The sequence below is a fragment of the Girardinichthys multiradiatus genome, chromosome 1 (assembly GCF_021462225.1).
Source record: "Girardinichthys multiradiatus isolate DD_20200921_A chromosome 1, DD_fGirMul_XY1, whole genome shotgun sequence".
NCBI lineage: Eukaryota > Metazoa > Chordata > Actinopteri > Cyprinodontiformes > Goodeidae > Girardinichthys > Girardinichthys multiradiatus.
This window is the reverse complement of record NC_061794.1, coordinates 27,327,824-27,342,341: the sequence shown is the minus strand read 5'-3', so window position 1 is coordinate 27,342,341 and position 14,518 is coordinate 27,327,824. Positions and strand designations below refer to the sequence as shown.

Here is a 14,518-nt window from a genome sequence, read left to right as displayed (position 1 = left end):
TTACCATCTTCATTTGCAATGAAGGCTTTGAAAACCTTGTTAAGTATGAGTTCACTTTTTATGAGACAGGGGTCAATAAGGTAAGTTTATAAAACCCAACACACAAATGAAAAGAGTGCTATGCCCAAAATGTTTCAAGTATGACCTTTCAAATTTACTATTTTTTTATATGTGTAAAATAAATGAAAAAAAATGCAAAAAGGACAATTTTACAAAGTGACATAAAGTTAATGGTCAAATCTTTGTAAAATATAAATGAGTAATTGCTGTATGTGTAAAGATTTGTTTTCTAATATTTTCTAGTAAAGTATGGGCAGTTAAAAATTCTTCAGCTTGTCACAAATATTTGGTTTTTACTAGACTACACTCCTTCTGTAGATACATTTTTTTATTCTTATCTAGTTTTTGGCCCCCTCCCCTTATGCTCAGCCTAAGTACCTTAAATATGTTTCCAACTGTATCTTATCCAGATGTTCCTGTGTTTACTTTTTGAGATATGCTCAAGTCTGTCTCTGATTTCTTTTTTATAAAGCCTTAAAAAATGTGTCTCTGCTGCTCTGCCCACAGGTCTTGCTGCTTGCAGATGAGCAGTTTTACCTGAATGTTTTTTTTGTTTGTCTTACAGACCTTAATGACTTGCAGTGTTTTAACATTTTACATTTCTTAGGAACAGTCTATAGAGTGGAACTTTCCACCTTTTTTAAAATGCTTTTTATGGCCATCTCATTCACATTTTGACATTGAAATTCTGTCATTAAGATGATTAGTGAAATGTTTACATATAAGGAGAATACTTTTTCATTCAATAATTGTAGATTTTAAACTAAAAGGTGGCTTTTTGTAATGGAGACAACCATATTATAAAAACCATATACCATAGGTTACAATAGTAGACTTGGAAGTGTCTACTGCAATTTAAGAGTTTTTGTGATCTTTACCTGTTTTTATGCATGCATAAAAGTACGTACCAGTATGAATTTGGAGTGTGTATGCAAATTGGCAACACTTTTTGAAGTGGTTAGTGATTAGTTTGATGGTGACAAGACGCCTCTCAATGCTGTGAAAATCAGCACTAATTAATGGACATCAGCATTAGTAATCTTTGCATTCATGCTTGTAGCCAGATTAGCTATTTCTGTCCAATCAGAGAGGGAATAATTATTGAAATGACTGTCTAAACCTTTAATAAACTGTGCTTTGCTACTCACTGTCAATTGTACATACAGGTCCTTCTCAAAATATTAGCATATTGTGATAAAGTTAATTATTTTCCATAATGTAATGATGAAAATTTAACATTCATATATTTTAGATTCATTGCACACTAACTGAAATATTTCAGGTCTTTTATTGTCTTAATACGGATGATTTTGGCATACAGCTCATGAAAACCCAAAATTCCTATCTCACAGTTGGTAGCACTGTTGCCTTGCAGCAAGAAGGTCCTGGGTTCGATTCCCGGCCGGGGGTCTTTCTGCATGGAGTTTGCATGTTCTCCCCGTGCATGCGTGGGTTCTCACCGGGTACTCCGGCTTCCTCCCACAGTCCAAAGACATGCCTGTTAGGTTAATTGGTCACTCTAAATTGCCCTTAGGTGTATGAATGAGTGTGTGCATGGTTGTTTGTGTGTTGCCCTGCGATGGACTGGAGACCTGTCCAGGGTGTACCCTGCCTCTCGCCCATAGACTGCTGGAGATAGGCACCAGCTCCCCCGCGACCCACTATGGAAGAAGTGGTAGAAAATGACTGACTGACACCTGCAAAAGATTCCTGAGGCCTTTAAAACTCCCAGCCTGGTTCATCACTCAAAACCCCAATCATGGGTAAGACTGCCGACCTGGCTGCTGTCCAGAAGGCCACTATTGACACCCTCAAGCAAGAGGGTAAGACACAGAAAGAAATTTCTGAACAAATAGGCTGTTCCCAGAGTGCTGTATCAAGGCACCTCAGTGGGAAGTCTGTGGGAAGGAAAAAGTGTGGCAGAAAACGCTGCACAACGAGAAGAGGTGACCGGACCCTGAGGAAGATTGTGGAGAAGGGCCGATTCCAGACCTTGGGGGACCTGCGGAAGCAGTGGACTGAGTCTGGAGTAGAAACATTCAGAGCCACCGTGCACAGGCGTGTGCAGGAAATGGGCTACAGGTGCCGCATTCCCCAGGTCAAGCCACTTTTGAACCAGAAACAGCGGCAGAATCGCCTGACCTGGGCTACAGAGAAGCAGCACTGGACTGTTGCTCAGTGGTCCAAAGTACTTTTTTCGGATGAAAGCAAATTCTGCATGTCATTCAGAAATCAAGGTGCCAGAGTCTGGAGGAAGACTGGGGAGAAGGAAATGCCAAAATGCCAGAAGTCCAGTGTCAAGTACCCACAGTCAGTGATGGTCTGGGGTGCCGTGTCAGCTGCTGGTGTTGGTCCACTGTGTTTTATCAAGGGCAGGGTCAATGCAGCTAGCTATCAGGAGATTTTGGAGCACTTCATGCTTCCATCTGCTGAAAAGCTTTATGGAGATGAAGATTTCATTTTTCAGCACGACCTGGCACCTGCTCACAGTGCCAAAACCACTGGTAAATGGTTTACTGACCATGGTATCACTGTGCTCAATTGGCCTGCCAACTCTCCTGACCTGAACCCCATAAAGAATCTGTGGGATATTGTGAAGAGAACGTTGAGAGACTCAAGACCCAACACTCTGGATGAGCTAAAGGCCGCTTTCAAAGCATCCTGGGCCTCCATAAGACCTCAGCAGTGCCACAGGCTGATTGCCTCCATGCCATGCTGCATTGAAGCAGTCATTTCTGCAAAAGGATTCCCGACCAAGTATTGAGTGCATAACTGTACATGATTATTTGAAGGTTGACATTTTTTTTAATTAAAAACACTTTTCTTTTATTGGTCGGATGAAATATGCTAATTTTGTGAGATAGGAATTTTGGGTTTTCATGAGCTGTATGCCACAATCATCCGTATTAAGACAATAAAAGACCTGAAATATTTCAGTTAGTGTGCAATGAATCTAAAATATATGAATGTTAAATTTACATCATTGCATTATGGAAAATAATGAACTTTATCACAATATGCTAATATTTTGAGAAGGACCTGTACAGAACTCTATAATAGGTTAATTGATTCAGCATTTCACATATAAAAAAAGGAAAAAAGAGTGAAAAGAAAACATAACACCTTAAGGATAAACCTAGTCATATTTCTCTGAAAACTTTCCCAACTAATCTCTGTGCATTTTTAGAAGCTAAACCCTGAGGCTGCTATGCTTGAGTTTGCATTAATAAATTTTTGGTTTGATCATCAGCTAGTACAGTGGCAAGTTTGTGAAGATGTTAAGAGATAATCACATCTTTTCGGACCTTGGGAAGATAAAATGAAGTTATAAAAGCGAGGATTTAAAGTTTTCTGCAATTTTTACTTTTTTGTTTCAATTAAATGTTTCCTATCATCAAACAATTTTTACCATCAGACAAGGTCAACATGAGTAAATACTAAAAGAAGTTTTCAATTTATGATTTCATTTCTAATGCTTAAGAAGTTATACAAACCAACCTGACCCTGTGTGACAAACAAATCACCCCATGTTAAACGGGCAACATCCAGGCCTGATTACTGCTAGACCTGTAGGAACAAGAAGTAGGCTACATGGTATCAAAAACCATCAAACACCAATATAAAGAAAATTACTATTAGATGAGAAACAACTTAATTGAGATTTATCAGTTAGGAGAAGGTTACAAAGTGATTTCTAAGGTGTCCAGTGAATCACGAGAGCCACTATCCATAAATGGAGAAAACATAGCCAAAATACTCGAAGAGCGCATTAACAACTGATCCAGGATGTCACAAAAAACTTGTCGCAAAACATGAAGAAATGCAGGTCTCTTGCCTCAACTAAGGTCATTGTTCAGAAGAAAGAGAATGGACAAAATGGCCTTAATGTGAGTTCCGGCGTGAAAACTACTCCTGTCCCAAAGGATCACAAAGGCAAGTCACAAATTTGCCAAAACATGCTAATAATCCCAAAGACTTTTGGGAAATTTTCTGTGAACTGATGAAGCCTTAATCTCAAATGGCTAAGTTGAAACTATTCTGGATAGAGTCAAACAAAGTCGCTCCACAGTGATGTAAAAGTCTCATTGTCCGTTATCTTAAACCTTTGATGGCATCCATTGTCATCAAGCGTAGCACAATAAGTTATTAGGTTTAGGCAATTTCTTTTTAACCTAGGGCCAGATTTTTTTTTCCAGCAGGCAATCTGTAAGCAGGCAAATATTTTTTTTATGGCCATGTAAAAGGAAGTAAGTGATGATTCTTATACAATGTCACAATAGCTCACAGTTCAAAAGGGATCAAAAAGGCACAACCACACAAGCAAGTACTGAGGTGTTTAATAAATAACAGCATGGACAACACAACAACAATGATAATGACAACAGTTAAAAACTTGAAATCATATATATATATATATATATATTTATATATATATATATATATATATATATATATATACACAGTATATACTTTCATATTTGTATAAACCATAAATATGACATGCGGTTCTCATAACTTAAAACTACTAGGACTTCTTTGACTGAGGTAGGGTCAGGGAACAAGGGACTGAATAAGGGAAATGTGTGTGTGTGTGATCAGTGGGAGTGTATGTTAGAAGTATTGGCAAGGAAGCTGCAGTGGCTGTTTTGTAGAAATGTGTTTGCTTTCATAGTCCAGTGGTCAAGAGTGGTCCTCCTCAGTCAGTGCCCCAGCCTTCCTGCCCAAGACTTTCGGCTGAGAACGCACACACATGCAGCGTTGATACGGATGAAACGCCAGGCTGTCTGTTCCTTGAAGACGGTCAGGGCACTTACAAATATGTGTGTGGTGGTGCAGTAGGAGTTCCAGTGGCGACTGTCAATGCCGAGACAACCAGAGTTGCCTGACTTGGAGCCTTGCTTTCCACCCCGTCCTCCAGGACGTCCTCCGTTTATGATTCCAGAGCCCCTGTGTGTTGGGGATCTACAGGTGGTCTCATAAAAAAGCTGTTTCTTTACCTTGTTGTTGATTGTAACATTGGACAGTACTGTCACTTCATTACCAGATATGTCTGTGGCTCGTGTCTTGTTTTTAACCCAGGTATTTATGCTGTCACACACAGAGTACTCTCCTCGATGCATGGTGTGTGATACTGCTCTGCGCCTTACCCTCACCCCTCTTACCCCTTCAGTCTCATAATCCTCACCATCCAGAACATCGTGCGAGGGGGTTACCTCGCTAAAGACAACACGGGGCGAGGGATGATAATGTCTCTTAGAGAAGAGCTTCGGGTCCACCACTGGGCTGGAGGGGTCTGGAAAGGAACCTGCCGTAGAGCGCCCAATGACAGGGCTTCTGTTGTGCATGTTCGAAGCTGCACGATGTGGCCTCTTGGTCCTGTGATGGGTGGTCCTGTGATGGTGCTGATGGTCCTGAGAAAGGTGTGCCCTAGCTGCTGCTGTCTCCTGCTGCCCTGCTCGATGATTGGCTGCTCCAGGGCTACGGGCCAATCCACCTCCCATGTTCAGTACAGCCTGGACGCCGATCAGGAGGAGCAGGACCAGTGGTGACGACCTCATGGGCACAAGTCCTGGGACAAAGATACAAAAATGTCTTTATAAATATTACGGCTGTGATTTTTTAAAGACATTTCCCAAAGAGTAGCTCATCATAATGTGTAGACATTTATTTAACAACAAACATTATTTATTTTGAATCCTCTTGAACTTTTTCCCATTTTATCATGTGCCACCCACAAACTATAATGCATTTCATTGTTAGTTTTTTTGATAGACCAACACGAAATAGTAACCAATTGTAAAAATCACCTGAGTGTAATTTATTCATAGTAAAAGTACAGATGTTCTGTGTAGGACCCATAGGTTTTGTAAGGAACTTTAGTGAACAAACAGCCTCATAAAGATCAAGGAACATACCAGACTGATCAGGGATAAAGTTGTAAAACTAAGGAGTTTTTGAAAACTTAACACCTACCAAGACATGAAAGTTCACTTAAACTGACAGGCCAGACAAGGAGCCAAGAGATCCATTGTAATTCTGGAGGAGTTCAAGAGATCTACAGCTAAATGTGGAAAATTATTGTAAGGAAAACTATTAGTTGTGTGCGCCACAAACAATGACATTTTGGAAAAAATGGCAAGAAGAATACCATGTGCTGTTTGATGTTTGCCACAAGCCATTTAAGTGACATATTGTAACAGGAGGCCTACTTTTAAGAGTTCAACAATTTTCAGATTATTTTCATGTACTAACTATTTGAAAACCATGTATGAATTTCTATCCACCACACAGCGGGCAAGCACTTTGTGTTGGTTTATCATATAAAATCACAATAAAATATATTGAAGTTTGTGGTTGTAACATGAGATGTGAAAAGGTTCCAAGGTCATGAATACTTTTCAAGGCACTTTAACTACATGCAACTGTGGAATATTTATTTAAATACATAATTTAGAAACTGACAGAAGGGGAGTTAATTAGTAGGTATTAACTGTATGATCACGTTTTAACGTCCACCACAACAGTTCTGGCCCTGCTTTTGTTAAATATGTCTTGTTTCATGTGTTGCTTTGCTAGGTGTAAATATGTACCTGTGGAATGTGTCCAGTTGAAGTGGAAGCTCCAGTGGACTCTAGAGCCAAACTCCAACGAAGGCTAGGCCCCTCATGCCTGCCACCTGGACCCTCCAAACCGTAGCTCTGTGATACACATACACAGAATAAAGACTATTAAAAATTTCATTTTGCAAAATAAATATTTTTAAATGGTATTTTTAAGCTAATTCAGAATGATTATCGTACAGATTTTCCCAGTATCATTATAATCTTACAGTATTTATTTTCAGTTTAAAGCAAAACGTACCATGGATAAGGGACATAGTCATCTGTTTTTCCAATGTTTAACCCTCAAAATAACAGGCTGTCTAGAGCTGGCTAGACTGTATAAAAACAGAAAATTAAAAGTACAGTTTTCATATGCATTTATCCAATTCAATCTAAGTACACACTCTCACCATTTAAAACTTTTAGAGCTAAGACTTGCCACTCATTGGTATCTGTGGCATTTCCCACCACATTAAATGCTATGTACTTTATTTATGGTGGAGACATTAAACTTGCACCACTCAAAGGATATGAACACATGCATTCAAACGTTGTCGCACCTCCACCAACATACATACCATGCATGTGCATGCAGGAATGTATGCAAGGCTGTTTGTAGAAATAGTTTGCATAGTTGGATACTATGATGTGTATGAATATATTTCTTCCACCCATGCAAACATTCAAGAGGTCCCTGAGATAATTTAAAGCTAACCCATCAGTACTTATCTACAATGCATTGTTGCCTCCATCTTGCTGTTACAGTGACAGTGTAGGGATACCACAAGGTTTATGGGTGCTGCAAATATTTATCTCTGCAAGTTTAATGTTATTGTCTTGTTGTGAAGGTTGCAACCTTCTGGTTGGATATAGCAAAGCTCTGAAAGTGGTTAGTGGTCAATGGTATATTTCTTTGCAAAAACAGCTGCTTCTGTTTTTAATTTTATCTTCTGAGGCACAGAGGTCCTTTGGAAAATTATTTTACAATGTAGCAAGATCCATTAGGTGTCAGTGCTGCCTGCATTGTGTACACCAACTTGCTAGGACAGGCAGCTGAGACTTAACAAAATGTCATTGGCTTTGTTCCCTTCAGAAATCTTAACTGGGCTATAGAGGACAAATTTGGCATTTCAAATTCCAGTTGAGGTATTTTCCCACAAGCTAATACTGTTCAAGGCTGTGGTGATATTTTTCTCTAAAGTACAATTTCCACATTTGGAAATGTCCAAGGCAGTTAGGTACAGCTTGTATTTATACTTTTAAGATTTTGCCATGTCACAACCACCAATTTAAATAAAGATGATCGGCACACACGACTGCTAAAGTTTAAAATATTTTTTGTTTTAATTGAAAATTCTCTTTTTTTTTTTTTACAGTGAGTGCTGGTCCTTTGTATTTTCAGCAACCATAAACTTCAGTGCATTTATTGAAAATTTATGATAGATCAACATAGTTTCCTTTTCTTCCAAATAAAAATATGAAAAATTGGAAGTGTATTTCTATACACCCCCCTAAATCAATATTTTAAGAACCACCTTTCACTGCAATCAAAGGTGAAGGTCTTTAAGTATTTCTTTACCAGCTTTGCATATCTAGAAATCAAGGTTTTTTGCCCATTCCAAAACAACAATGGCTCAAGCTAAGATTGGATGGAGATCATCTGTAAACAGCAATTTTCAAGTCTAGCCACAAATTCTCAATTGGATTCAAGTGTGGATTTTTGACTGGGCCATTCAGACATCTAAATATGGTTACAATTACAATTACTCTGAATGGGTCCCATGCCCTTTCAGAAGAAAAGTCTCCACACATCATAATGCTTCATGGCATGATGCGACCACAATGTTTCACAATGAGCATGGTCTGCTCACAGTAATAGTTAGTGTTCTGCCATTCATAGCGTTTTCAATCTTGGTCTCCTCTGACCAGAGCACCTTCTTCCACATGGTTCCACATGACCTTTTGAATCAAGCTCAGCATGACGTAAAAAACTTGGGATATTGTTTAATAACCAAATCCTGATTTAAATCTATCAATAACTTTATCTTCTAATTCGTTAACTTTAGAAGGCTTCAGGATTTATTTTGGGGGGGGGGGGGGGGGGGGGGGGGGGGAGATATCAGAACAAAGGGGACTGACTACAAATTTCCACCACACTTTTCTGATTTTTATATGTAAAAACTAATTTGAAAACCATGTTTGATTTTCCTTCCACTTCACAACCATGCACTGCTGTGCATTTGCTATTTTACATAAAACCCCAATAAAATACATTGAAGTTTGTGATTGTAATGTAGAAAATTGTGCAAAGTTCAAGTGGTATGAATATTTATTTAAACAACTGTATATGAAATAACAGATATGTTTGTAAATAAGTACTTTATTTAACTTTAAGGAAAGATTTGAACTTTGCTTGAGTTTTAATTTATTTATCATCCTAATTCCATTATGAAGGAAAATGTGCTTTTTAGTCTAATGTAAAAATAATTAGAGGTCAAAACGTTTGACTGTAGTCTCAGGCTTTTACATCCTATTGCTTTCATTTTGAAAATATTGCCTATTATTTTACTCAAGAAAAAGCTTTAAATGCAAGGATTCCAAATCCAAATGGTTTCTCACTCTGTTACTGTCTTAAGCTGTGTAAATATGTACTGAAACTCTGGCGGAAAGTCAGTTTGCATTGTATCTGCAAAATTATCAAGTAATCTTGGGCGAAGCAGACAACTATTGTTTTGACAAACTGATTAAACAGTGAAATCTTTTGACTTCAATAAACACAATCAAACACACTCAGCTTCACATATACACATCAGGAGGTGGTCCAAACATGCAGCAAGCTGACTGATCCAGGCTGACGGGCAGCCGGTTATTTACACAGCCTGAGGTGAGCCTGGCAGATCTTGATGTTAAAAATATGTGGCTTGTGTTTAATGCCGGTGGAGCCTGCGTAAACACTGGGTCCCAGGAGCACAGGGGTCAGAGAGGTTTAGAGAACACCTCTGAGTTATAGGATTACCTCAGCACTTGCTCAAAATCTGTCCGACTATGCCTTTGACCCTTTCACAATAATAATGTACACAGGCTAACAAATATCCACATTACTGCAATGCATTAGACAGTTTTTTACAGGAAGAATTCTGGATTCTGATGCGTTCCTTTGTTTTTTGCATTTATGGATTTACAAAAACATTTCTTTTTTGGGAAATGTAAACGAAAGTCAACTACTTCCTCACTATGTTTACTATACACTACTCTGCATACTAAAGAATTACAGAATCCAATGTATTCAGTTTTACTTATGAAAACAGGTTGAAAATGGGTCACTCAGCACCATAAACATCCCAAGCAGAGCAAAAGAAAAAAAAACCATGTGTTGCAATGGCCACTAAGAGCCCAGATTTGCATCTGATTTAAATCCTTTGGTTAGACCTTAAGAGTAACACATAAACACAAGCCTCCAGGCTTTGTTAGATGATGCTACTTTCTAAAAGAATACTCCAAAAAGATTTCAAGGGTTTAGAAGGTCAAACAGATGATGACTGCTTATAATTACTGCTGTTAAAGTTTAAACTTATGCATATTACAGCTTACTGTATTTACTTTTCTGCAAAATTTGTTTAAATTTGTTAAAAACATCAGATTTTATCTCATTTTTGATAGGGTGACAAATTTGCAACAACAAGGCGGTGTAACAACTTGAATGATAACTTTCAAAGATCTGCTGAGTGTAACAACTCAATCCCGTAATCACAAATGAGACTATTTTTATTTTGTGCAAAGGCACTCATTTGTACACCAGACAATATTATATGCCTTAAAAGAATAGGAAAGTGAGAAGGGGAAGAGTTTGTGTCCAATAACGACAAAGAAATTCCACAACCCTTACAGCAACAGACATGACAGACACTGTGTGATTCATGTTTTCCCACAGTGATGCAAACAAAGCAATTGTTTATTAAGTTGTCATGAATCATACAATAAGCAGGGGCCTCCAAGGAGAATATGTATGCTGGTAGACTTGCAGAAGCAGCCCTGCATAGCTTACTGGAAAGTGAGGAGGTTTCCTTTTAAACAACAGGCTGTGTCTAATGTTTTGCCAACTAGTTAATGAAGACAATTTTTATTGTGTAATTTATCCTTTTCAAATGCCGCAATAACATAAGTGTGACAAGGCAGTACCAGGTTGAACAAGCTCTTATTTGGGCAGGGAAAGGTTACTTTAATTATTAAAATGTATATAAGTGGAGAAAAGTCCCAGATTACACAGCTGCAGGCTTGTTATATTAAAAAAAAACACAAGCAGGTGAGGGAAACACTTCAGACAGAGACGTATCATTTAGCCAATGGCAATGGAGCTCAGCCGCACTGTTACTGGTACTGACAATAGAGTGTTTGCCAGCAGCTCATTTTTGTTTTGTCATGCCAGTCAACAAAAAGGATATACTGATCAGACTTTGGTACAGATGACATGCCACATTACTACATCTGGCTGAAGCGAACAGTGAAGGAAACGCAGGTGTCCCAAACCATGAAAGGCGAGCATTGCTCTCCATCAGTATGAGGTTAGTTTACAGTAGGCGACGGATTTCTCCTATGTGTGGGATGGATTATTCATTAGTACGAAGTCCCTGTTAAAAGATGAGCAGGAGCACTGTGTCAACAGGTCGCTCAAACAAACGCACACATCTGTTGGCGTGATGACACTGGCATCAGATTATGAGCGGGTGAGAAGGAGAGACTGACAGCAGCAGAGGCGGAGAGAGTAAGAGTAAAGAAGATGGAGAGGGGGGAGGCAGAGGAAAAACTGCGAAAGGTAAACAGTTTTCCTGAGTCTCTCAACAGCTCAGTGTAGTGCATTTCCTCCTGCTGTCAACCACTGGAAATAATCATCGAGCAGGATCACTGCCAGGTCAGCTTGCTCCCTTTTATATAAGTGAGACTGACTCGTGGGGATTGTTTTATTAGAAATGAAAACGCCCAGTTCACAGTCAAAGTTATTGTTGTAATTATTATTTATTCAGTGTTTCATGCTGTTTTGCAATGAAAGCTTGTCATTCCTGGAAATAAAGTCTCAGTTGGATAAACAGGCATGCAATTAAGTTCATCCACCGAAATTATGCCATGAATTCAGTTTTTGTCACGTAAAATGATGTCATATTGTGTGTTATGAGGTACAAACCCATAATGTGCTTGGTAGTCATAAAAATGCCCATTGTCAAGACATTTTTCATTGTTTTTCAAGTGATGTCATGTAATGACTATCGGTCACTTCTAAGGTACTTCAAAAGTCCCATCAAAACCACCTTTTCTTTTATTAATTAAAAGGTAACATCTTAACCTAAGAACTTGCACATTTGTAATATTCCACCAACATATGCCTTGTAGGTTTACAATAAATTTACACAAAAATTGCCAGCAATCTAACAGTGTCTGTCCACTTCAAGTTTAGTTATACATTTTAAACTTAGGTTATTAATAAACCAGTACCATTGTCTTTTAAACATTTATACCCTGTTCAGCATAAGATGATTCCTTAGTTTACTAAGTCAACTCTGCTTTATTTAAAGCCAATAGGAAACCGAAGCTAATTCATGAGTGTTTTAATTTTCAGGTTTTAAATGTTTTTAGGGAAAGTGTTCATTGTTCCTTTTCTCATTTCATGTAGAGAATTTGAGTCTTGCAAGACCTAATGTTTGGATAGTTACTGCAGGATTACTATTTACTTGTTCAGGTAAAAAAAATAACATGGCAATTGCTAAAATGATCATTTGTATGTATCCACGTCTCTATGTATCAAAATAATGTTAAACTAAAAATGATTTCCAGGTCCATATTTCCTTTTGTTAGTGTGGAGACTCTGAAGAGTTTGGTTCTTTATCGTTTGTAATATTAAGAAGCAATATTTTTCTATGTGAAAACACAGACTTTCTATAATTTCCAAAGGAATACAAAGCAAGAAAACATTACAAGCCCCAAATTCAATTCTGTTACTTTATTTTATAGCATTCTGCTTCCTGAACTGGGCACAGGCCACACTTTTTAATCTTAAAAAAAGTGGAAACATTCTTTTGGATTTTTTGTGAAAAGCCATGAATTTATTTGCAAGCTTTCCAAAGTGTTTTGCAGTTACCATACAACTAAGTTGAGTTTTCTCAGTCCTACAAATGTAGGAAAATGGAGGTTACGGCCTTCTGATTATCCTTTGAATGTATCCACCTCCTAAATCTAGAATTCCAAGTAGACAAACAGGAATTTTCTCAATAATTCAAAATCCAACAAAGCGATCACATAAACTAATAAATTGTACTGACACCTGCAGTGATAAACTGTGAGTAAGGACCTCTGATGGTTTGTATCCTATCAAATTATAGCCCTGCTCAGTCTAGAAACTATGTTTGTTGAGGTATCACTAACGTTTGAATGTGTGAAATGCTGAGGAACAATTTGCTTTCCGCTTCTAATTAACCTTTATTGCAAGTAGTAGGCTGATTGCTGAGCACAACTTTCAGAAAATCTCACTAGTCTTTAATTTGCCAATGAGATCTGAATTCTGACTTTGAAAGTACATATTTTATGTTAATGCAGGAATATTCCACTCTGTAGACATAAGGCTTCCATAAATACAGGTTTGAACAGTTTTTAATATTTTCTTACAAAATTAAAAGTTTCTAGACAAGCGGATAGACTTGCTGATCTTTTTTGCACTACAGTATTAGAGAAAATGTTTTTAAGAATTGATAATCTGATATAAAGCACTAAATAACCACTATGTGTCACTCTTCAAGTGCAGGAATTGCATCTGACATAAGCATAACTAAAACCGAAAAAGAAACCTCATCTAGAATGACAATAAAAGTGTAAACAACTTTGCCACTGTGTTGGCGGGTTCAACAACTCACCTCTTATTATTATTGTTGGCAGATCATTTTACGTTTGTGTAACTAGCAACAAACCGAGGGCATTGCTCACACCAAGAGTAGTAGAAAGAATAAACACTCTGGTAAAAAAAAAAAAAAAAATCTTTACACTTCAATACCATGGGTGAGATGACTGCTGAGGTCTCAAGGTTTAAAATGCATATATTGATATTTGTACTGAGCATTTTTGTTGAACATCTGAAATCAAAATCAATCATAAACATCTTGGTTAAAAATCTGAATTAGTCCTTCTTTTAATAGACATAAATAAAATGTTTACATCTGTACAAAAATACAGATTAAATGTTATGCATTAAAATTAGATTTCACAAGGATTAACAAATAAAACCTCAATTGCCTTCTTGGAAAGAGGACTTAAGCCATTCATTTTCATTTTCAGTGTCAGTGTTTATTTACAGTGTCATATTGCTTTAAAATACCCTTTCCAATGTCTTACTTATTGCTCATAGCCTTTGTAGATTAATATAATAATTTGTAATTATATTATAAATAATAAAGATAATAATAATAACAATAACCGACTTGCAATCCAGTTTGACATTCATACTTTTACATTTACTTTGCCTACAAATCAGCTAACTCTTCGAAAGTCAGATTTTACTGGATTGCATGCCAATCTAGTAGCACTGTTGCCGACAGCAACAAGGTTTTGGTTTCCATCTCCTCATTTTGGATTATCTGTAGGTACTCTAGCTTCCTTTCATAGTCCAAAAACACTGGTGAGTTGATTCTAAATTCACCATAAAAGTGCAAAGAAGCATGCACAGCCCTTTCATAATACATTTTAATCAAGGTTTATGTGTTCTGGACGGAGAATGGGGTGCCAAAGTCAAAGTACCCCTGTTATACCTCTTGGGAGGTAGTCATGGAGCCATACAGCTGTGAGATATAAAGATAAGACTGGATTACAAAATCAAT

General features: G+C 37.6%; 1 protein-coding gene across 2 annotated transcripts in view; it reads right to left on the bottom strand.

Moving 5' to 3' along the window:
• Positions 1 to 4,381: 4,381 nt before the first annotated feature.
• Positions 4,382 to 14,518, bottom strand: part of ngfa (nerve growth factor a (beta polypeptide)) — a 29,045-nt gene continuing 18,908 nt past the window's right edge. For both annotated transcript variants that reach the window (XM_047361085.1, XM_047361095.1), the window contains 2 exons: positions 6,651 to 6,758; positions 4,382 to 5,629 (listed from right to left, as the gene is read on the bottom strand). In XM_047361085.1, coding sequence (XP_047217041.1) covers positions 4,761 to 5,618 — 858 coding nt within the window. In that variant the 5' untranslated portion in view covers positions 5,619 to 5,629; positions 6,651 to 6,758 and the 3' untranslated portion in view covers positions 4,382 to 4,760. The remainder of the gene's footprint in view (positions 5,630 to 6,650; positions 6,759 to 14,518) is intronic.